The 23,579-nt window shown below is 37.6% G+C and overlaps 2 protein-coding genes across 6 annotated transcripts; one reads left to right on the top strand and one right to left on the bottom strand.

Moving 5' to 3' along the window:
* Positions 1-4,603: 4,603 nt before the first annotated feature.
* LOC139963539 (uncharacterized) lies at positions 4,604-10,605 on the top strand. The gene is made up of 2 exons (XM_071964384.1): positions 4,604-4,802; positions 8,391-10,605. Exon 2 carries the CDS (start codon positions 8,402-8,404, stop codon positions 9,260-9,262), a length of 861 nt encoding a protein of 286 aa, XP_071820485.1. The 5' UTR covers positions 4,604-4,802; positions 8,391-8,401; the 3' UTR covers positions 9,263-10,605.
* On the bottom strand, positions 10,178-22,131 carry LOC139963540 (uncharacterized). 5 transcript variants are annotated; one of them, XM_071964389.1, is made up of 7 exons: positions 21,886-22,131; positions 21,219-21,263; positions 17,704-17,856; positions 15,724-15,866; positions 14,717-14,850; positions 13,993-14,127; positions 10,178-13,130 (listed from the first exon to the last, which is right to left on the bottom strand). In XM_071964389.1, exons 3-7 carry the CDS (start codon positions 17,782-17,784, stop codon positions 13,018-13,020), a joined length of 606 nt encoding a protein of 201 aa, XP_071820490.1. In that variant the 5' UTR covers positions 17,785-17,856; positions 21,219-21,263; positions 21,886-22,131; the 3' UTR covers positions 10,178-13,017. The 5 variants fall into 5 exon arrangements, with proteins under 5 accessions (XP_071820490.1, XP_071820486.1, XP_071820489.1 ...); XM_071964385.1 differs by having other exon boundaries at positions 17,704-17,836; XM_071964388.1 differs by lacking the exon at positions 21,219-21,263 and having other exon boundaries at positions 21,838-22,131.
* Between the last annotated feature and the right edge of the window lie 1,448 nt (positions 22,132-23,579).

Below are 23,579 nucleotides of genomic sequence, written 5' to 3'. Positions count from 1 at the left end.
CGATTAACTAATACTTACAGCTCCCCATGTAGGCACTCGCTGTAAAAGATCGGCAAAAGACGTCATCACCGGGGACTCGAACCACCGATGCAAAAGAGAGCCTCGCTCATCAGCTCGTACAGTGCGCCAAGCCATCGCGCCACTGTGTGGACTGAGATATTAGGTCGATTAACTAATACTTACAGCTCCCCATGTAGGCACTCGCTGTAAAAGATCGGCAAAAGACGTCATCACCGGGGACTCGAACCACCGATGCAAAAGAGAGTCTCGCTCATCAGCTCGCACAGTGCGCCAAGCCATCGCGCCACTGTATGGACTGACATATTAGGTCGATTCACTAATACTTACAGCTCCCCGTGTAGGCAATCGCTGTAAAAGATCGGCAAAAGACGTCATCACCGGGGGTTCGAACCACCGATGCAAAAGAGAGCCTCGCTCATCAGCTCGTACAGTGCGCCAAGCCATCGCGCCACCGCATGGACTGGGACGTTAGGTCGATCAACTAATGCTTACTGCTCCCCGTGTAGGCACTCGCTGTTAAAGATCGGCAAAAGACGTCATCACCGGGGTTCGAACCACCGATGCAAAAGAGAGTCTCGCTCATCAGCTCGCACAGTGCGCCAAGCCATCGCGCCACCGCATGGACTGGGACGTTAGGTCGATCAACTAATGCTTACAGCTCCCCGTGTAGGCACTCGCTGTTAAAGATCGGCAAAAGACGTCATCACCCGGGTTCGAACCACCGATGCAAAAGAGAGTCTCGCTCATCAGCTCGCACAGTGCGCCAAGCCATCGCGCCACCGCATGGACTGGGACGTTAGGTCGATCAACTAATGCTTACAGCTCCCGTGTAGGCACTCGCTGTAAAAGATCGGCAAAAGACGTCATCACCGGGGTTCGAACCACCGATGCAAAAGACAGTCTCGCTCATCAGCTCGCACAGTGCGCCAAGGCATCGCGTCACTGTATGGACTGAGATATTAGGTCGATTAACTAAAACTTACAGCTCCCCCTGTAGGCACTCGCTGAAAAATCAATTGTATAGACGCCAATTGAAGGATCCAACATCGAATAACAAGAAGGTATACATTATTTATCGAAATAAATTAACACATATTATTAGATCATCAAAGAAACTATACTTTCACAGTAAATTTATCGAGAGCTATAATATCATTAATGGTACCTGGAAAACAGTCAACGAACTCTTACATAAAAATGCCAGTCAATCGTCATATTGTGACGCCCAGGGGAGCGTCACGTAAACGCCTCCGTACATAGGTGGCATTACTGCTGGTCTAGTTGTCCTGTTAGTGTGTATTGTTTTATTGTTCTCTGGGGGTCTGTTTTATCTAATATCTTTTTATATGTAAATTGAATTGTTGTAGTTTCATATGCTAATTTATACCTTTTGTTTCCGTCTCCCTTTCAGCTGTCCAGCTGTCGTGACAATAGTCTGATCCCTCCGTAGCTATGTGGAATGTTCGAGCCACGCGAAGTTCCAATGTTTCGATTCAGTTTTTGTGTTAAGGTAGGGCACTTGCTATTTTGGGTTCTAAGAGTGTGTTCCATTTTTTGGTGTTTGCTGCTACCTAGTGAGGTCCGTTGGTCAGTTCGTTAAGTAAGTTAAATGTTCTTTTATAGTTTAGGCAAGTCCGAGTCCTATTTCTTATAATATTGTAGGCGTATTTCCCCGTTTGTCAGAATCCCTTTAAATTATTACATCTAAATTTACTAAAAGGTTGGGAACACGGTCGATGTTATCGCCGCACCCTGCGGGGTTATTCTTTTGTTTGTGGCTTTAATTCGGGTTGAATTTTCCCCGAGGCAACGCCTACGTATTGTAAATTTAGGACTCGTAATTATACGTTTGGCCACGGACTTCGCAGGTACGTATCGTTATCATTTATGTAAATTATAAGCTGGAATTTATGTGGATTTGTATGTTATTAACTGAATATTGGTCCTAATTTATCACCTTACTACCTTATTTTTGGAGGTCACTGCGTTGACCTCATGTATTATTTAATTTGGTTTTTATAGACATCTGCCCAAGTGGAGAAGGCAAAGGTTTTTGTATTAAATGTATTAGACGCTTAAAAATCAATTCATTTGTTCGTGTGTATTGGTTCAGTGTCTTAACTTGTAGTTGCCCCACATTCATCCTGACATAGGGTGGCCGACAGCGGCCCTATCGAACCCACGGCCGCTCGGCAAGTTATAACCCTGTTGGGGGCGCTACAATATCCTACGGCCTTTCACCATAACCAAAACGTTGTCACAGACAACCAGGAAATTGCTAATGGTTTTAACAATTACTTTGTAAATGTATAGGCCCTTCACTGGCCAGCAAGATTAAACCCCTTGAAAAAGATGAGATTTGTTTGCACAAAAGCAGAAATCCCAATTAACCCAAACTCTGTGTTCATCTTCCCCGTGACAGAAGAAGAATTACTGAAAACTATCGACACTGCAATTAAACCCAAAAAGTCTGCAGGATATGACGATTTCAGCTCTGATATTATCAAACAGGCCGCTAAGTATATTGTCACACCACTGGCCCATATTTGTAACCTATCATTTAATACAGGTGTCTTTCCAGACAAGTTAAAAATTGCTAAAGTTTTACCAATTAACAAAAATGGACAGAACAATGTATATGCAAATTACCGGCCAATACCGTTACTCTCTTGTTTTGCGAAACTTATAGAAAGACTATTGTTTAATCGTATTTGTAGATTCTTGAATAAACACAACATTCTTAATAAACAACAGTACGGATTTCGATACAATCACTCCACTGAGCTTGCCCTGGCAGATGCAATTGATAATCTCTACAGTAAACTTGATCACATAAGACTTGCATTGGTGTATTTCTAGACTTAAGTAAAGCGTTAGATACCATTAATCATTCTATTTTACTGAATAAGTTGCACTTTTATGGTATAAGAGGTACTACTCTGAATTGGTTCGACAGCTACGGTACCTATCTCATCGTTACCAATTTACTGCGTATAAGTCACTTAACTCTGATCTTGCCCAAGTCCCTTGTGGTGTACCACATCCTGGGACCTCTGTTATTCATTATTTATGTAAACGACATATGCCAAGTGTCCAATATTGCAAAAGTTACTCTGTTTGCTGATGACACCACTATTTTTTTCGACTCTGACAATATTAGCGTCCTACCTATTACTGTATCTAATGAACTAGAAAAGTTTAGTAACTGGTTTCGGTCAAATAAGCTTTCTATTAATGTCAACAAAACACACTACATTGTTTTTAATTCCTCCAACAACCCTCTTCAAGTTCACAACATTAATATGAATGGTACACCAATTAACAATGTTGACTACATAAAATTTTTAGGTGTATATATTGATTCAAAACTAAGTCGGCAACTACATATTTCAGCAATCTGTTCAAAGATTGCAAAGAACATTGGTATACTCGCTAAAATAAATATTTCCTACCGACACACATTCTAAGAATGATTTATAATACACTCATTCTACCTCATCTGTCCTACTGTTCTATTATTTGGTCTGGTGCTAACATAACTTGTCTTGACCGTCTCAATGAACTACAAAAAGGTGCAATTCGTAACATAACATATGCTGCATTTCGTCAGCATACTAGTCCATTGTTTAAAGGTCAAAACCTGTTGAAATTAAATGATATTATAAAGCTACAACTTGCTGTATTTACGCATGGCATGGGCTACTTCCGGGTTCCTTTCATAATTCCTTTACAATTAATGTAGAATTATCATTATAATACCCGAAATAGACAAAATGCTCATTGCAACTTTTATCATACGAAATTAGGTACACACAGCTTTCGCAACCGTGCAACTAAGTTACGGAACTCATTAAGCAATATCGTTAAATCTAAGGCTACAAAGAATTCATTTAAGAAATGTTTAAAAGAAGTACCGTATTGATATCATCATATTAAATTATGTAAATGAGTTATTTACTTAAACAGTTTCTGTACATTATGTAACAAACATTCAATTTGTATTTTTTAATTACTTTTTTCTTTAGGGAGTCTTTCACTTTGTTAAGCTTTTTAAGCTTTATGGAAGACTTCCCTCCGCTTTGTACTTCTGTGGAAAAACAAATAAATAAATAAAAATAAAATAAATATCAAACTTTAGCATGGTAATAGAGGAGACTTTGTTCTTTTTCGCGATGTATGTCGCACTACCTAACTACTTCGATAACTAAAGATAATTAATTTTAAACATTTCGTTAGTGATTGAGTTGCAACGGTACTTTGTACACGCTGTAGTGGAATTTCTTATAATATTTAACTTTTTGTTGTTTTGTAATTTTGGCGAAGATGGAAGTTACGTCACCGATATCAACATTGTGAGAGTGATATAAGGGACTTTACTCTATCATGTGATATTGATCGCACTTCTTAGCTTTTCCTATATTAAAGATTATTAATTATTAATATTTTATTAGTGGTATGAATTGTACCTTAAATTTGATTTACAAACAATTATTGAGTACCACTTCACCTTCACCGTTGCTTATTGTCCGCTAGAAATTAGATGGCGCTCTTCGCTTTTCTCCTTATTGTCTGTTTTTATTGTGGTGACCTTCAAGGAGGTATGAAGTTGAGTACTGTGGACTGTAGACCTATAATACAGCCTACGTGCAGACCGATATTTTTGTGTCCCAGGCAGACGGACGTGTCTGGACTTAGATAAGATATAGAAATCATACTGTGACTACATTCTGTCAATTAAGTATAAACTTAAGCACTACATTTTATCCGAATAAATATTTCAGGTTAGTTTGCTTCAGTATTTGTTCGTTCGTGCAACTAGGTCTAACTCAATGTAGGCCTATGTCAACTGTATATAACAGTAATGGTCAGGAACCAAGCTCACTGTTGATTATGATTATAGGCCTTGGAACTGTTTAGGAGGTTGCCGGGGGGGGGGGGGGGGTTAAGTCAAGTGAACAAGATTGTTTTTTTTTCCAATTCCAATGGTAGGAACAATACTGGCTTTGTCTTAAGTCTCAAAGAGGATGTTTATCAGACTCGGTTGTGAATGGAATCCTTGCATTTATGAATCCGTGTTCCAGGCTATCAAAGTACAGTATGCAAGTGGCTATATTAAGTTACAATCCATTAGACAGTTATTTTAAGAATTTGATGTGTTGATCTTTCTGAGGGTCCTTCTGATCATAAAATAAAGGTCTGTCCCTAATCAAGTGTAAGTTGTATACAAGGTGTTCAGGCTTGGCCTGCCGTACAGTATGGGTCCAATTCCAAGCTCACAGAATGTATTAAATGTTAGTGTAGGCTATTTTCTAAGCTGATCCACCAGACACTTTACAGTCAAAAAAAATAAGCTGCTGCATAAGAATTTTGGAGAAACAATATCAAATAGAATTTCCTGATATACTGTACACCTCTCCAGACTATCCCATTAAGAAGCATCTGCATAAAGTATAAATTCCTTTTTTGACATGTCAAAATTTCATTGTTTTTGTGCTATCACTTGAAGTAAGGTCACACCTATCCACTAGCCAAGGAAACAAGACAACACATCAAGTTATTCACCACACAGATGAATTAATTTTTGCATAGTCAGGATTTTTTCAGTGGGGGGGGGTGCTGGGGGCTTGAACATTTCCTGGGGGGCTTGAACATTTTGTTGTTACTATCTAAGTGGAGCGCCACCATGGGTTGGCGCGCAGCGTACCAAAATTTTTTAGCTAAAAAGGCCTCCTAGATCCTTGGAAATGACACTTCCCAGGCCTTCTAAGCTGCTCTAAAGTTTTCTCAACATCCTTTATTTTGAGATCCCATGTTTTGATATGGCCCATCAAATAGTTTAGTGAAATAGAAAGAAAAAACAATCTGGTAAGTTACTTTGAAATGTCATGACATATCTTTTGTGAGTTTGACACCTGTATTGACATTTTTCGACAAATCTGCAAATTGTGCGTGGAAAATAAAGAAAGATTGACTGGGCTTTCAGCCAAGTAACATACTGAAATGACCAAACTATATGTCAAACTGACATCAAAGATTGTGTCTGAAATATTATTAGGGTGATAGACTGATTGGCCCGCAGTGGCGGAGCAAGGGGTATTTGTCAGGGGGGCAAGAATGGCCTGTAGGGATGCTTTCGACACTATCTAAGCAGAGCGCCACCACAGGTTAGCGCGGAGCGTACAGATTTTTTTTGAGTAAAGATATTCCCTAGATTGCCGGAAATGACCTTTTCCGGGCCTTGCTAATTTGCAGATAAACGAAGAATAAATATATGTGTCATAGCCATTTGTGACAAGTCGGAAGTTTGTATGGGTGTTGAAAGTACATGCGCTTCATCACAATCCCTGTTGTATCTTTGTGAAAAAAAATAGATCGAAAACCCTGTACAGTTCTTGGAAAGAGTTTCGTACAACAGAATTAAGTGCCGATAAATTAAATACTGCCGTACGTTAGAGCATTTTGTCAGTAAACTACACCAACAAAATGTGACAAATGTCAATAGGTAGATGAGAGTGCAATAAAAAAGTCACCAATCGCGAATAAGTAAAAAGTGCTAAAAAGGGCGCCAGCAGTCCATTTGAGTCCGTCAGGGGGGGGGCATCCGCCCCCTGACTGTTTGGACGCTCCGCCACTGTTGGCCGGTATAGTTCTCAGCGATAGTGTTGTCTCCTTTCTTGAAAATTTGGTTTTTTAGCAATTTTAAGAGCATCAGGGTACGTCCCAGAAGCGAAAACCTGATTGAAAATGTAACAGGGTATCGAGGCAATGATGCCAGCAATTATGAGAAACATGTGTATGATGTCAGCATTTTTTACCTTTTAACATCTTCTTTGGCATTCAAGTACTTGGAAACTACCTTTCTATAAGGGTATAGTATTGCTCACTAGCTTGTTTGATCAGTTAATGCGCACTGGTTACAAGATACTGATTGGCTGTTTGTATTAGTATTTATTTGTATGTTAGGGATTTAAAAAAGAGTGACAAAGGCAAATTTTGCCCGAACAGTCCAACACACAAATTCAGTAGTAAACATTATGTGTGTTGTAGTCTTGTAGAGCAGGAATTATATTATTCGAGGGTCGTTAACATGCGTTTTCAGTACAGTGCGACTACTGTAGACTTCTCGGGCTATGCGGTATGTCACGTCAGGTTTTTTCAGTAACTATAGCCTACTGCCGGTCCGTGGTCGAAGGGTCGTTCATGAGTGGTCATCATGGAGGTTCGAGACCATTCAGACCAATGATATATTTTTCGCACATGTAATTTTTTTTCGACACCCAAAATCCCTGGGGGGGCGACAAGCTTTCATGGGGGGCTGTCACCCTTCACGCCCCCCCCCCGTAGATACGCCACTGATTAATATTATGCCATCAATATTCGTTCAGCTGCCAAGTGAACAAGGGATACATTGAGCTATTCTCCTGGCTGCAGCCTGAATAACAACTAACACTTGTACTGTTTGTGACAGTCTGGCAAAGAAAATGTACTATATCTTGTTATTCACCCATTAGCTGGATGAAAAAGGAATATTATGCCTTTGATATTGGTCAGGTTGCCAGGCAAATAGCTTGATCAATGGGTCGACCCATTTCTTTATTCACCTGGCTATTGGACAAAGTTGAAAACCATTGTTGAAAGTCACACACTGATTATTTGCAAAGGCAATTTTATGGAACAGTTTCAGGTAGTTCAAAGTTTCCTGACATGAAAAGGGAGAGAAACTTGACAAACAACTTTTGAATCACAGAACTGATGACTTTAAGCGATTACTCAATTACAACACTGGTCGTATGGGATATGTATTGTAACCCGGTGTGTTGTCTTGTTTTTTGGCTGATGTGAATAGTCCAAGTGACCTTACTTCTTGAAAGTGATAGCACAAATATAATGTAACTTTGACCATGTCAAAAGAGGAAATTTAACAATAATGTAGATGCATCTCTGTAAAATTAAAATAATCAAAGTTCTAAATACCTGCTGGTTTTGAAATATTCGACTTTCATAAATTTGCAGTTTCTTTTGTACCATTTAAGTGGACTTGATGCCAAAAAGGTGCACAACTACAACACTCTATCACAGAGAAGCAGGCATAATGATATCATGAATTGAAGATCATGTATTCTCATTGGACATGATGTGTCAATGAGAGGTAAAGGTTTGGTGAAAGTTCAACAATGATGTACTTAATTGGATAGAACTTCTAAAAGTCTTAAATTCTTAGTTTTACGACTACTGTCTATACAGTATTTGGTTTTCTGTGATATTAGTTTTATTTGAAAATGTCTATCACAAAGGTACTGTACATATCTTAAAACTGTATCCTGATCAAGGTAACGTGAAAATGAATTTCTTTCTCTCTTTGCATCCAGATCAAAATACCATGGCTTCAAGTGAGAATCCTTTTGCAAGCGCTTCAAATTCTGGCGGGAATTTTTCGAATAAAAATACTGAAAAATTCCGTGGTGATATTCGGCATCAGCCTAGATACTCTCCAAATGAGCAAGAAACCAGAGTTTTACGAGATTGTCAGAGTGAGAGCTTCTGGTTCAGGGCATTACCTTTTGGTCTCCTTGCTGGTACTGGTACTTTCATGTTAGTACAACGGGGCATCCTCACCACCAAAACAAGGTTCGGACCTTTGCCAAAGGTTCTAGTTGCAGGATTTTTTGGTTACCTGTTGGGGAAAGTCTCTTACATATCTACTTGTAAACAGAAATTTTTGAAGTTGGAAAACTCCCCCATAGCAGAAATGATCCGCAAAGGTGCATCACCCGGTGCTATTGCTGCCAGTACCCAGTTTGGAAAGTCAATGGAAGGCTTTGGATCCCAAAATGAGGCAGATGAAGGCATGTTTGCAGGAGGAAGTGGTGGTAAGAGTAAAGTAGGGGGTGACTATTCTGAAAATGTAGACATCGATACAAGCTACTCTGGCCAAGATGTCAGCGTTGAAAGCTTCGACCAGAGTAGTACGATTGGCCCTCAGAGTGTCTCTGGGGAGGAAAAGAGGCCAGAAATGACAAGGACCTACGACCAACTCAGGAAGGAGAACAGGGAAATGACATCAAGACAGTATCGTGAAGTTCTACCCGGGCATTTTCAAAAGAAGCAACCACAGTCGCAAGACGCTGCAACTTCCAGACCACCGGTTGGTCGAATGTCTAGCACAGACGATGAGTTTCCACTGGGTCGTTCAAAGAAGCTTAGGAAAAATGCATATGGAGATTTGATTTCAGATGATTAATTATATTACAGTATGATGAAGGTTTTAGTGTCTACTGAGTGTAGAAATGACAACTTATGGTGCAAAAAGAGAATTGGGTATATTCTATACTTTATATTATGCAAATGTCTTATTTCTAAACTGTTGTTGTATGTGTTACATATACAGTAGCTCAATAGTGAATTATTAAGGGAAGTTTCTCAATTTCAATTTGTTATTGTAGCTTGAAGAACATTACTGACATGCAAACACAGTCATTGGCTAAATTGATTAAGAGCATTAATCAGGAAGATACTTCACAGCCATGATTTTAATAATCGTTGTGAGTTATTTGCCTCTCTCACTTTAATTGATACAGTAGGCCTTACTGATAATTGAAAGCAAAAAGATGCCATTCAGAGTCATGTATAACATTGGCTGAGAACAATTAGACTTAAACTTGAAGGGAAAAAATGTATAAGTTTGTTCCCTACTACAGTATAGTATGCTTTTGGTACTATTTTTTCTTTCCTAGAACCTTTCAGTTTAACTTGAAACTAGAAGTAGAATGTACTTGTGAACATGCCTTTCATAAAGTTCTGTGTTCCATAACTCTCACATAGTTATCCAAGTCTTACATTGAGTGCAATGTTATGTACAAAGGCCATAATTTTTTTCTTGTAGAAAGTCTCAATAAAAGAGCAGGTAGATCCTCATTGATTAACTAAGGTTTCTCTTCTATGATATGATGTAGATCTACAGTATCAACCTTTTTACTCAGGAAAGTTAATATTATTGAGGTTTAATCCAGTCCTGCAGCCAAAGCATAGACAGGTGAGGGGAGAGGTGTGGGGGTGGAATTGGTGGGGGAATGTATGGAAGACATCCCTCCAGAAGTTTCTGATACCCTACATGCATTTCACAAGAATCATTAGACCAGCATTTAATCACCACTCAGTTCAAACAGACATTTTTCCAAATTTCAATTTATAAAAAATTTACTTAAAACCTGTAGTACTTTTTCTATAGTAAGAAATATATTTGTAGCTAAACTTTTGCAATTAGCAGAACCGGTATCTGTGCACTAAATTTGCGGTCAATTAGTTAGTGTTTCCTCATTCTAGTTTGTTGACTGGTCTGTTGTTCCAGTCACACAATTGAGTGTTTGAACTTAAATTTTGATGTCATAAAGACAAATTCCAGTCTTTGGTACCATGAATCTACAGGAAATTTTTGTGGCAATGACGAAGGACTAATACTGAGAATATAGGTGGCTGTTTCCTTAATGTGAAAGTCTTCAAAATTACGTTTCTAGGGATACTGTTTGTAAGAACACAAGCAACAGAATGTTGAGCAATAAAAATTAAATAAATCGTTTCTTGCAATTGGAAGTATTATCTATTTATTTCAGTTTTGTCTGTCAGAAGTCATTGCAGGAATTTACAGTGTCAATGAGTATTCTAGATTGATGAAAAGCCATCATCAAATGCCTGACAAATGCCTAAAATGTCAATTTCAACCATAAAATTTTGAAATCTGTCTTAAAGTTCAACTGAAATTGATGAAAAGTTTAACCTCTGCATCACCTCCCCCCCCCTCCCTCCCCTTCACCTCCCCTGCCTTAAAGAATGTCATTTTAATCCATAACATTTAATAACTTGCCTAACATACAACTTGATTTAATAGGGCAGGCAGGCCCCCCCCCCCCTTTACAACCCAACGAAAGGAAATTTGGCAATTATGAAAATAACAAACAAATGTGCATGATTAGGATGTCACTGAGTAACCTGAAGGATAGACAACATCGGGACCACATAATCCAACCCATAAAGTCAAAATGGAGGGCTAAATGTGCATTTCATGAAGCAAATAGATAATATGAAGACCTGTACTAATTAAGAATGTAATGTGGAGAACTTGAGATATCAAAATTTGACACAACTAGTATAAATTATTAAAATAAAAGACTGATTTGATCTTTACCAGCACATCTGAAATCCCAGTATGCCTAGTATTAGGTATTCTGCAATTCCTAGGAATTCTCAGGCGTTTTTCAGAACATATCAGACAAATCCAACTCTGAATAGTGCGACATTGGGTGAAACAGAATCTCCAACTGTGCACAGGCCTACAGAATATTTTGTTGCTGCTGTCTAGGCATTTTAAATTAAAATGACTATCCCCATATAAAATCGACTTGAACTGCTAGCCATCAAACACTACGATGGATACATTTGATTCTTTCTACTTATAATAGCCAATTTAATAGGACTATAAGTACATCACACTAAAAAATTCCCATGCTATACTAAAGCAGGCTCAGTGCATTTCGTATAGCCTAGAATGCCAACTGAATTAATTACATCTTAAATATGGTTAATAATGACCCTTGCATGAATACAACACATCTTTTTAATGACTTCCGGAAATTCAAATAACAGCGCAAGAAAAGTTTAAATTAGAAGCACAGTTGAGCAAATTTTGATATTAAATTGAATGATACACTTAAATGAAAGGCTTGAAACACAAAATTATTGTAGTGAAGACATGTTATGCTGCCATCCTATGGATGGGAGAAAGTGTCATGAGGGGGGTAGACTTTTGCAGAGAATGATTTGCGTCCCAACCACATTTCTAACCAGGTATACACTCCACTGCATTGCTGGACTGATTGCCAGGCAATCAAAGATCCAATTTTAAGGGGTTATTTATTTGAGAACATGCAAAAACAATTCAATTATATACATGAAACAGCATCAGTAAAAACTTAAAAAGACTACTAAAGTTGTCTGTGTAAAATCACATGCTGGGCAAGCCAAAGTAAACTTCTTCTGGGGAAGGACCCTAACTGCTTCTGGCTTTCTATTCTTTTCCTTCACCCCTTTCTCCACAATCTCCCCAATCCCCACCCCAGCCCTCCTCTTATTAAGATCCTTCCCCCTCCCCTCCTGCTAAGAACTCTGTTGGTGGTTCTCTTTCCATTTCAGGACACCCTAAAACCATATCTTCTTGCACATGCAAGAAAGGTGCAAATAACTGAAATACCAGCCAATGACAATAAACTTTAGCCCTTATTCTTTTGATCCAAACTTCACCTTTATAATGCAATCCACTTGGCAAATAGTTGACTCGAGATGCTCACAGCAGTCATTTTCAGATCCATTGGTTGTGATGTCACTTGCTCTTTGCCAGATAAGTTCATAAAATTGTTTGCCAAAACATTAAAAAAAAAATCCATACATTCATAATAAACCATGATGTCATCATGTGTCTTCCAAGTTGTGGTTCATAACATTTCCAGGAAATTGTTCTGTAAAAATCAACTTTCTGCGAGCAGGATATCCTATAATGGAGTATCCATTCCAGTCCAGATGGTCTGTCAAGAATACAGATCTGCATAATGCACCTAAGTTGCCAGGGCAGCAGAGGCTGACCTATGAAGCCTACATTCACAGATAGAAGTGAATGTTAACATTTGACTGTATTTGTGTCTCTCATATTTTGTTATTCTCCCGAGGTAGTGTGTTGGGGCATCAGGAGTAGGCTATCTTATCTCAACCTATTCAAATCCCCATTCTTCTTCTTCATCTATTTCTACTCTATCAGACCAGAGCTTCGAGAAAACAAAACGATTCCAGTTCAAACTGTTCATCAAGATCAAATTCAAATTGGGTATCTCTATGATTACATAAAGACTGATATTGCCAGGATGACAAAACAAAGTTTGATCTTGCAATATAAACACCAACAACAGTCATTAAGTGGAATGTGAATTTGGAAGGCTCAGTGAAGATGTATCAAAGTTGATTCATTCTTGGTTCTTGCAAGGTGGGGAGTGGAACTATAGTATCTACCAATTCATATTCTACTTCTTCTTCATCTTCCTCTTCTTCTGCTGGATTCTTGTTATCTGCAAAGACAAGAAATCAACCAGGACACATTATAGCCTTCTTCCACATTTAAGAATGTAAAGGGGTGAAGAGGGAGGGGGGGAGTCTGATACCAAATATATGATTAACTATGAAGTAGCATACTCAGGATCAGAGCCTGCAAGCTCTATCTTCATTGTGATGGGGGGAGGGGATGTGGTGGGGTGGGGTGGGGGAAGTGACAGAGAGGGGAAGGCATCCTGACCCTGAAAGGGCGACAAATATTGCACACGACACAATATATCTGGTTACTTGCCCTCCTTATTTCTCATTACTATTCTTATCATAAAGACAGACCGGTGGGAGTCTAAAGGTGGGCTCGCTGTTGTAGTAATACCTAGCTGATTTTTTAAATAAAAAACAATTGGGCTTGTTTATTGTTCTTTTCTCCAGTTTTGGATTGACCGCCTGTACTCAAACTGTGTACATGGCCACTGTCAGTTTCTTTAACTCCCGAGGAAAGACAACATCATGATGCTTTGGTTCTCAAATGTTAACATTTTTCCTTTCTTACTTGCTTTGCATTTATAAATGTTGTAATATCGTAGCCTTCTTTGAACCACGTTGAGTTTTGCCTAATTCCAATGTTACATTGTAAGTCAATCAAGAGCTCAATAATTTCAGGTTCAAATTTTGCTTATAAATGTCCCCTCCATCCCCTCCCCCCAAAAAAGGGGAATAAGAAAAGTCGTAAAGAGCGGTCATTCAAACAGTAGACAACAGTAGACATCATGAAGACAAATATGTCACACAGCTCCATCAAGCATCAGTAACCTGTATTAATCATGACAATTTTACTCCAATTGGTCTTCATAAACTACCGATATTAGTATTAATACATACATATGTCTTGGGCTTCTTTTAACCTCTCTACATCCACCTGAGGAAAATATTCTTGCTGATTTTGGGCTCCACCGACCACTCCTTCTGGCATCCGAAAGATGTTCAGGTCCAAATTTGGTACAGTCTCCAATATGCCTGTCATAGGAAAAGAAACATACCACCAGAAAATGTAGTACGCACGTTTCACAGCAAGAAAATACTGTTAAATAGTGTTAGATTGACATATATATGGGGTGTCTCCAGTTTTGCAATGCTCACAGGTTACTTTACAGATATGCTTACATCTCTTACAGGTATATCCTATATCTAGACCAGAAATAAACCAATAGGTGTCTATTTACTCACTCTATGAAATCATTTCTTAATTCTCAAATTTCATCATATTACTCTATTTTAATTTACCTCAAGTCTGTCTAATATATATACTTCTCACAGTTAAAAAACTTTATTGCAACCCTTGTCTTTGCCTGGCCAAGCTGTTGCTTGTAGCTGTTGTCATTAAAGGTAATTTTGAACATAGACTGTACTTTCTATGAAAATGACCTCTCCCATATTCCTAATCCTAGAGTTTGAAATCTTGGGAGTGTTTCATGAAATATATGTCACATATTTGAAAAAATATAACTAGAGATATCTTCCTTAGAATAACAAATTCATAAGAACAAAGCCTCCCATACAATGCCCTCCTGTTCCCCCTCCTGTTTCAAGCACTTGTAGCACTCACTAGCTGGGACATCTTCAAGTAATGCCTCACAAGACTTATTTAATTTCCTCTTTAGATCAACTTGAGTCTTATCAATAGATGCGATGAAAGCGGGAAATGCAGATGTTCCTCTTCTCTTCAATTCATCAATGAATCTGCATAGAAACAAAAGATAACATTGTAACCATGACTGTTTAACACTGTTACCCATGTTTGACTTTCTGAGCATATTAATAGCTCCAATTACCATTATAGCAATTAATTATAGAATTTCAATGGAGAGAACAGTGTTCTTTGAAGTAATGGTGTAACACCCAGCAGCACACCTTTAACTTTCATTTCTATGCTCTTCGAAGCAAAATTCCTACCAAATTTAAAACGTATCAGTTACCATGGCAACCAGATATATTCATAGTTTTTAAAGTATTCATTCAAGCTGCAAAAGTTGCAAGTCAATCCAATGTTTTTCCTTGGATTATAGCATGAAATCACTGTTTCTTTATTAAATACAATTGACCAGCTGGTTCTGAAGTTCTATGAGACACAAGCTCCTTACAAAGGAAACCTTTCTACCAAGATTAAAGCATATCAGCCTAAGCAATTCGGAGGAGCGTTTGACACAAACATATATTAAATCTATACACTTGACCTTTGACCTGTATTTACTCTGCATGGCAACCACATATTTTGATACTTACTTGACATAAATATCCATTAAACCTGTGGAAAGTAGAAGTTTATTGAAGGTTCCCTTTGAAATTGAGCAGGGAGTCATTTTATTGCTTAATTTGAGGGCCCTTTCTAATTACATTTTCCTGAATTTCTTTTCTGAAAATGAACAAAAGCTTCCAGCCACTGTCTTTTGAGAGCTTTATAGCAGTTACTGTACCTTGTGACTGGGTAAACAAGAATTCAACCGAAGAAAGTATGATTACAGAGTTTTGATTATTTCACCATGTTCCTTTCTAAGAAACCGGTAAAGAACAAGTATACAACATGAAAATTATGGAAAGACGACCGTCACTTACCGACGAACCTGCTGCTCTGTTGTAACATTAGCTAAAATTTCTTCCTCTATGGATTGCGTGAACACATTCTTTTCCCGTAAAATTGCAAAGTGTCTTCTTGGTATAATGTTCCTACACAGGAGCGAAAAATGTTTGTCCAACACCTACAAAAAAAACATAAACAATAAAACAGCAAGGCAATAGGCAGAGTGATACCTTGACAAATTTTAAATAAGAATATTTAAATGTAACAAGCGCATACAACAGTTTCAAGAATTTGAATGACTTTTGACCTCCAAACGCCACAGATTACAAACAATAGAGTTTCCCATTCTGATTACTGTGAAGCTAAGTTTCAGTTTCATCCAGTGATTGTACAGCCTACTAATCGACCTAAAGTGAAAAAAGTTTTAAAAAAAGTATTTCTAGGTATTAAAGGGAATGCTACAAAGATGTAAGTGGGACTTCCTTATTCAAATTAACTTTTGATATCAGCCAAACATATGTTATAAATGGTTTTCCTCAGATTATTGGCACACTTCCTGCTAATGTCTCCTGCAAAATTTCTCTGTTCATTAATGGTCAAGTGGCAGGCAGAACTGACTTTTGATAATTTAAATAGCAAACCTTAGATTAGAAAAAGAAAATCTATGAAATTTTCAAAGTTTTACTCACAAATGGTCCAAACTTAAGTTTTTGAACTATTATACATAACTGTTCCTGTGATGTCAAAGAGCAAATTAATCACTGTAGGAGCTCTGTCAAAATGAACCTTTGGTGCAATACCTTACAGACTGGATTTTTATTAGAAATGAGGAAAGAAAGCTCTCTTTCAACAGTCCATTACACATAAGTTCTCAAAAAGATAATAATGAAAAATTCACTTAATCTGAAATCATCATTGCAATGCCACTGGAATATAGTTGCCAATGCATCCCTGCCACCAGTTTGTCGATCTTGGCTTGAAGAGGCTACAATGCTATCCTGATAAATTAGCACACAGGGCCAAACACAGGGCCAAACACAGAGATTGGTTGCGACCCATAGGTTGCAGACCATTGGTTTATACAATCCAGCTAAGTATAAGTCAGAGATTCCTGATTTTTCCAAGCAATTGGGATTTTCTTTTAAGGAAATGGATTAATTTTATTCAAATGAAGTATGGCAATCTGAGTCTTGGGATTGTTTGACCACAAAATTGAATTCTGCATGTAATTATGGAATCATTAGTTCTGTGACTCTGTGGAGAAAAAAAAACAAGAAACAAACACATTTGTAGCTTTGGTAGACCATCAGACATGACAAGGGCTGTGAGGTTGGCTGACTGGAACAAATGTACGGTAAGTTGTGGAGAAGGATATTGACCAAGGTTAAAGATCACCCCATAGTCAGGGTCCTCCAGCTATTAATTTCAGAAGTTAAATTTTGCCTGGAGGAGCGCATTGCTCTTAATATCCCATCCTTATGTTAGATGTACAGTCAGTCCCTGAGGTTAAAGATGAAGAATCCAATTAGGATAATTTACTTAATACTGATAGTCAATTAAGGGTCTTGCTATAAATCTGATCCATGAATATCTTGTGTCAGTTTCCTCCTCAAGTGAGCTTAGCATCCTTATGTTTTCAACAGACAAGAAAGTTCTGGAATAAGGTCAAATTAGCCATTGCTACTGGATTATAAATTCACAGAAGGATGTTGCATGTTTCAGTTTTAAAGCTTTCTAGTTTTTTTTTGTTTCTTTGGCCACGATATGTTCCTACCAATCCCTTCTTCTTACTAAACTAAAAGATTAATACAGAATCAGTCTTATCATATGCTGAATGGAAAATCTGCATATTTGGTGCATTTGTTAATGGTTTCAATTGAAACTTCACTGATGAAATTCATTTCACTGTACTGCTGTGTCAGTTCAGGATAATTTCAAAATTACCACCAAAACCATATAAAGGAACTGCCTAAAGCATACAATCAACATACAACTGGGCAAAACAACCTGCTTACCATGTTATAAATTTCTTCTTTCATTTGTTCAATGTCATCGTCTGAAAGTACCTCAGCCAGTTGACTTATGGAAGGCATCATGAAAAATTGTGTTTTCCTCTGTGACCATTCAGCAGTCAGTTTATGAAACAGCCTGTCAATGTTGTAAACAAACTGAAAAATGAAAATCAAAGAATCTTTTACATTTTGTTAACTTTTGACAAAATTTCTTCAGTTTTAATTTCTCTCGACATTTATTTATCATAAATTCCCAAATTCAGATTAATTTCCACATTTGTATGAGGAGAGAGACTATTTAAGGGAACCAGTTCTGTGTTCAAATATGCTAGAAAAGTCAAATCAGAGCCACTAATGTTATACCGGTGCTGTGGGCGGGTGGATATTAGGCGGTGGTATTTGAAGCAATGAGGCTTAGCAATCGGGAAGTTCAAGGTTCGATTCCTGGCTGGGTTTGTGTAAGGTGGGTTGTTCATCCAAGAGCAATCTACGGGATTTCCCATCTGAAATGACATTTTAACTGGAAAAAATACCAAATTTAAAATTGAATAAAATATTGAATTTTAAGCCACCCGACGTGTAAGCTGCAATTAATCCATAAGCCTTTGCAGGTTTCTCCCACATTTGTAGTCGCTTTAGCATCGTAAAAGTAACTGATTATTATATTGTTATTATTATATTATTATTGTTATTATTATGGTTATAATCAACACATACTCTAAAGCCACTCCCATAGCATATGTTCCTCATTCAGTGCTGCAGTTTATTTTATAATTTACAAGAAAATTGCAGAGGAACTTTTTTTTGAGTGATGGAAAAGGGAAAGTATGCAAGCATCCTGATGAAATTTTTAACCCATTCCAATGTAGCGTTGTCTAGGTATTGATAACTGAAATTGTCACAAATTGTATCATAATTAGCGAACTTCAAGCCAACAGACATGATGTCACACTGTAGTTGAACACTTTTTCACTAGTTTGACCTTGGATTGGCTAGAGTTCCAAATGTGCCTAACAAGGGGGATTGGGGGGGGGGGTGAGGAAGTGGGTGTAAAGGTGCACAATATGCCATATGAATGAAGTGTTTTCCTACTGAGATATATCTATTCTCCAATCTGGAAGTAGAAAGGTTTTTTTTTTTTAAAGAAAAACATCAAAAGAAATTCAATTTCAGTTTGCCTCTATGACATCACACCTCTTTGCTTCAAGTTCACTGTGGGTGCTAACTTCAAATTGAAGGGATTGAATGCAAATTGCACCAGATTGCTCTGCAGACTTAGTTCCTCATTCATCAGACAATAGTTTTCCTCTGTAAGTACAGTGCTGTATCCTTCTAACATGAACACCATCAATTTATATGTTTGAATAATTTGGAGTTGGAGAGTCAGAAGTCACAAGAAGGAGTTCTGTTGAAACCTTTTAGTGATTATTTGGCATACAAGCCATGGGGATCTTCAGCATTGCTGCATCCTAGCCTAGGGTACTGTCATATCGGTCCTAACAATGCCATCCTACATGATCTATCCTGTAACTTATCGATCTCCAAATATTTGTGCAGGGCTGTAACATATATATCAATCTAGCTAAAAAATGTTGAAAGTGAGTGGAGTTGGAAAGTCAGAAATCACAAGAAGGAGTTCTGTTGAAGCCTTTTAGTGATTATTTGGCATACAAGCCATGGGGATCTTCAGCATTTCTGCATCATAGGGTACTGTCATATTGGTCAGGACTAACAGTGCCATCCCACATGATCTACAGTATCCTGTAACTTATCGATCTCCAAATATTTGTGCAGGGGTTTGACATATATATATATCTCAATCTAGGTGCTAGTTGTGTAGAAAATGTTGAAAACGATTTCGCCTTCAATAATTACGAGAAGAATTAGTCCAGCATACTCCATTATGGAAATATGTATGCAATTCTACTGAACACACAAAGCTTTAAACTTGGTTTAGAGGATGTGAATTATGAAAATACCTCACAGAAGCTTTCTGATTGGTCGACGACCAGATGTGTGTTAAGTTGCAAATGAATAGTGGGCAACGATTTCTTGATAAAATGTGCTAGAGTTATCATTGGCAAAATCTGTTGTATAATTAGTTTGAATATTTTACACTTTGTGTGAGTTAGGGATATGTGCAGTTTCAAGTTTTACTGGACTAGAAAGGACTGATATGACAGGGTCCTCTGTTGACTTATGGCATGGCTGGAGATTCCCATTGGGGAGGGGGAGGGGGTACTGAAATTCCAAATCACTGAATCAATTAAAACTCACATTGGCAAACACTTGGGATAATCTATGTCAAGGCTTACTCAGAAGGTAGTTACTAGAATTGTTCAGTGATCATTTTTTGGACTTGTTTGGCAGCAGTTACTAAATTGATGGTGTTTCATGAACTTGTGCCACATGGAGTACATCCTTGTAACGCTGTTAGTGCTACGTTAAGGATGCACCATGAATGTTAGTAAATTACTCACCGACAGTATAGGCTAGAGAAGTTAATAACTTATCCAGTATTGTACAGCAAAATCCTACACAAAATGGGCACATGTACTGCTACTAGTGGCGGACTGGCCACACAGGCATTTGGGCAATGCCCGGTGGGCCTGGGAGCCTGGTAAAAATTACAGCCCATTTTCACAGTAGTTAATAAAATACAGACAGGCTGTGTATAAATATATCTTTAACTGTGGGTGAAATCACCATGTTAAATAGTCTTTAAGTTTGTTACAAAAGAACGTGCTATTGGCAACCCGTTCGTGCTAGGTTTTCTTCCATTTTTTTCAAGCATGTTGTCACATAATGAAAAACTAATTATAATCCAGTCTAAAACATTGATTTTTGTCTACTTTTGTTTACGTTTTTAACTTGCTTCTGGAAAATTATTTTGGGGTCTTTTTTCAAGGGTTATTGTAACCTACAAAACTGAGAAATATAGCACCATTTTGCATATAGAGGCATTCCTTAACTTAAAAAAAAAACCTCAATTGGGAGGGGGACACCCTCTCCTCTTAGACCACTGCCCCAGGATGGCGATTACTATGTAAGTAACATATCAATGAATAATGGGCCTGTCTAGGTGAAGAATGCCCGGGCCGGTTTTAAGACCCAGTCCGCCTCTGACTGCTACACAAATGGAAAAGTGTATGTTCAGCAGTTTATGAACAGAGCATGTACCATTTGCAGTACTGTTAGAAGCAAAATTCATAAACCTCAGAAATACCATACCAAATGTCCCTGCTACTATCAAGTATATAGCAACTACAGAGCAAGACTCTATGCTAAATGCAGGTGGGTAGTTGCACAAGCTCTGCGGCCACATGTCGCTACTGTGTAGAATTCATATTGTACAGATGTAATTACTGTGCACCAGTGCTGTTGTATTACATCTAGGCCTAATACATGCATGTACTGTTGTGCTATGAAGGTGAGTGTTGTAAATATGTCGGCATGGCCCCAGCAATGCAAATATTTTTACACTGAAGCTTACAAATACAGACTCAAACAATACTTGCCAATCTATACGGTCTGTACTGTACATGATGGAAAAGGTACTGTAGCTATCATTTCAAGAAAACGTCAATAACAAAAAGTTAGAAATCACATTGTATAAGTTACATATTCGGATATTAGCTTTATTGATACAGTATGCAAAGTTCTTGGCTACAAAGACATTGATCAATCACTTGAAACCTAGCATGATATCCAAAACTGAAAGTGAAATGGCATCACTCGAGTCATTGACAAATACCTGTGCAATGTAATAAGATTGATCAGACTTAACAATGTGTTTCCTCTGTAATATATTGGCTAATACTAGTGAAATAACTATTTGAAATAGCATAAAGCCAATCAATGATCTGTCACTAAAGTATAGTTAGGCTAGTACTGGACTGACATACTGCAAGATATAGTAACTAATCCAAGGCCTAATTAGAACTTGGGCCTAGGCCTAGCCTAGGCAAATTTACAATGCTCTGGTCTAAAACCTTTAACTGTCTTATAGCCTAGTATAATTCTAAAAAGTACAACTGTTTGAACGCACGGATCCTGTGCTTCTTTTGAAAGCAACTTTTCTTGCTCTCTGTAGTTGTTAACATGTTAATAAATTGTTATGAACAATTCGGGAAGTACCGATTATCGACATGACTTCATTAAACTATACTAAGTAAAATGGCGAACCCATTCTTTCTGCAAGTTTCTTCAGGGAAGTCCACTGAGTTGTTAAACCTGTTATATCCTTCAAAATTAAATTCAACGACGCTTCATTAACAAACCGACAATAGGCTGCATTCGCAATGCTAGTCGAGCTAACAAATCTAAATCTAATACTGGACAGTCTGGACTAGTATGACAGTAAACAGTTTAGTTCTTTGACCAACACTTCTTTGAGGTGTTAATCTTTAGACTTGCTCTCTAAGTATGTAAGTAATAGGTTCTATACTACACAATGGGCTACACAATAGGCTACGGAAGCGTAAAAGGGACATCTCAAATGACGTTTAGATAAGATTGCAACAGTTCTTCTAAAGAACGATATACCAACTCATCAAAATTAAAAAGATCTGAAAATGAACAATTAGGTATGATTCATTAACTCCTCCAAATATGAAAATTATGCATCAACTCGTCATGTTAAAAAAACAATAACAAGTCTCTTCTACGCTTCTGTCTTGCGACGTCTGCTTGTAATACAGAACGGTATAATTATGTACGGAACTTCCGGGTTTGGAACTTCAGGGAAATCCCCAGATTCGCACTGCGCCCTCTTTTTGTAGGTTTTCGGTTTTGTATTTCTTTTGACTGATCAAACTCCTACAAGAAGTTGAATTTACAAAAAAATGAAGGTTGTAAACACTTGGGAAAGCCCCCTAAAGGATATAACGTTCCATTTTCAGGTGTGTGTGTGTGTTTGAGTACGGTTTAAATTTAGTCTGTAATAAATATCGATCTAGAATGGTTAACTAATAAGTCACTGGTGAAAATTGTGAGTAGAAGGGGAGGGGGGGAGGGGGGGAGGGGATTCCAGATTGTACCAGAGTTTCACAGTGCAAGTTTCCAGGAGATCAACGATCAGTATTTTATGTATATATACTTACTAATTCAGTGGAGTAAACAGCCAAAAATATATAAATATATTAATATATTTTCTATTTTCTCTATAAAGAAAACATATATAATATACTAAAAATATTCAGGTTATGCGTATGGAATTTTATCTTCTATTAGGTACTAAGTTTAGAACTACTTTCAGGGATGCCGACCGGGACTTCTATTTGTTGAATTAATAAGTAGATAATGTATGACTTTAAGAAAAGCAAAACTGAAAGACACTTGGAAAATGAAATGAAAAATAGTATTTCCATACAAATCGGATACGATATAACATTTCCTATATCATTACCATCTCTAAACACATCATTCAAATGTTTCATTTCAACTAAATATTAATAACAATATGCATATGAGATGTGCATGAGCTTATGGCACAGTCCGGTAGTAAAGCATACATTGTCAATAAGTACTTTCGTCAAAGTTGTTCAGTTTATCAGATACGGGTGTTGGTAATGTATTTGAAACCGGGCCTGTCTTCATTGGTCTATAAATATATAGATGTACACGCTGTGTTGTACTAATAGCTACTTTTTAACTATTGTGTGGGTTGAAAACTGATGGGTGGGATGGGAAGCACACCCCGTGGATCCGGTCAGTTTAAATAAACATAATAAACAGGCAGTTATGTTTACGATGGTTAAGCGACCACGAATGGATTATTCGTTACAATTCAACATCTTAACTCAAATTTGGAATCCTTTCAATTTAGATAGTCATTTCATATTGGAAAACCGTAGATTGCTCTTGGATAAAACTCACCT

Source organism: Apostichopus japonicus, chromosome 22 (assembly GCF_037975245.1).
Source record: "Apostichopus japonicus isolate 1M-3 chromosome 22, ASM3797524v1, whole genome shotgun sequence".
NCBI lineage: Eukaryota > Metazoa > Echinodermata > Holothuroidea > Aspidochirotida > Stichopodidae > Apostichopus > Apostichopus japonicus.
Note: the sequence above shows the minus strand (reverse complement) of the source record. Positions and strands in the feature narration are given on the sequence as shown.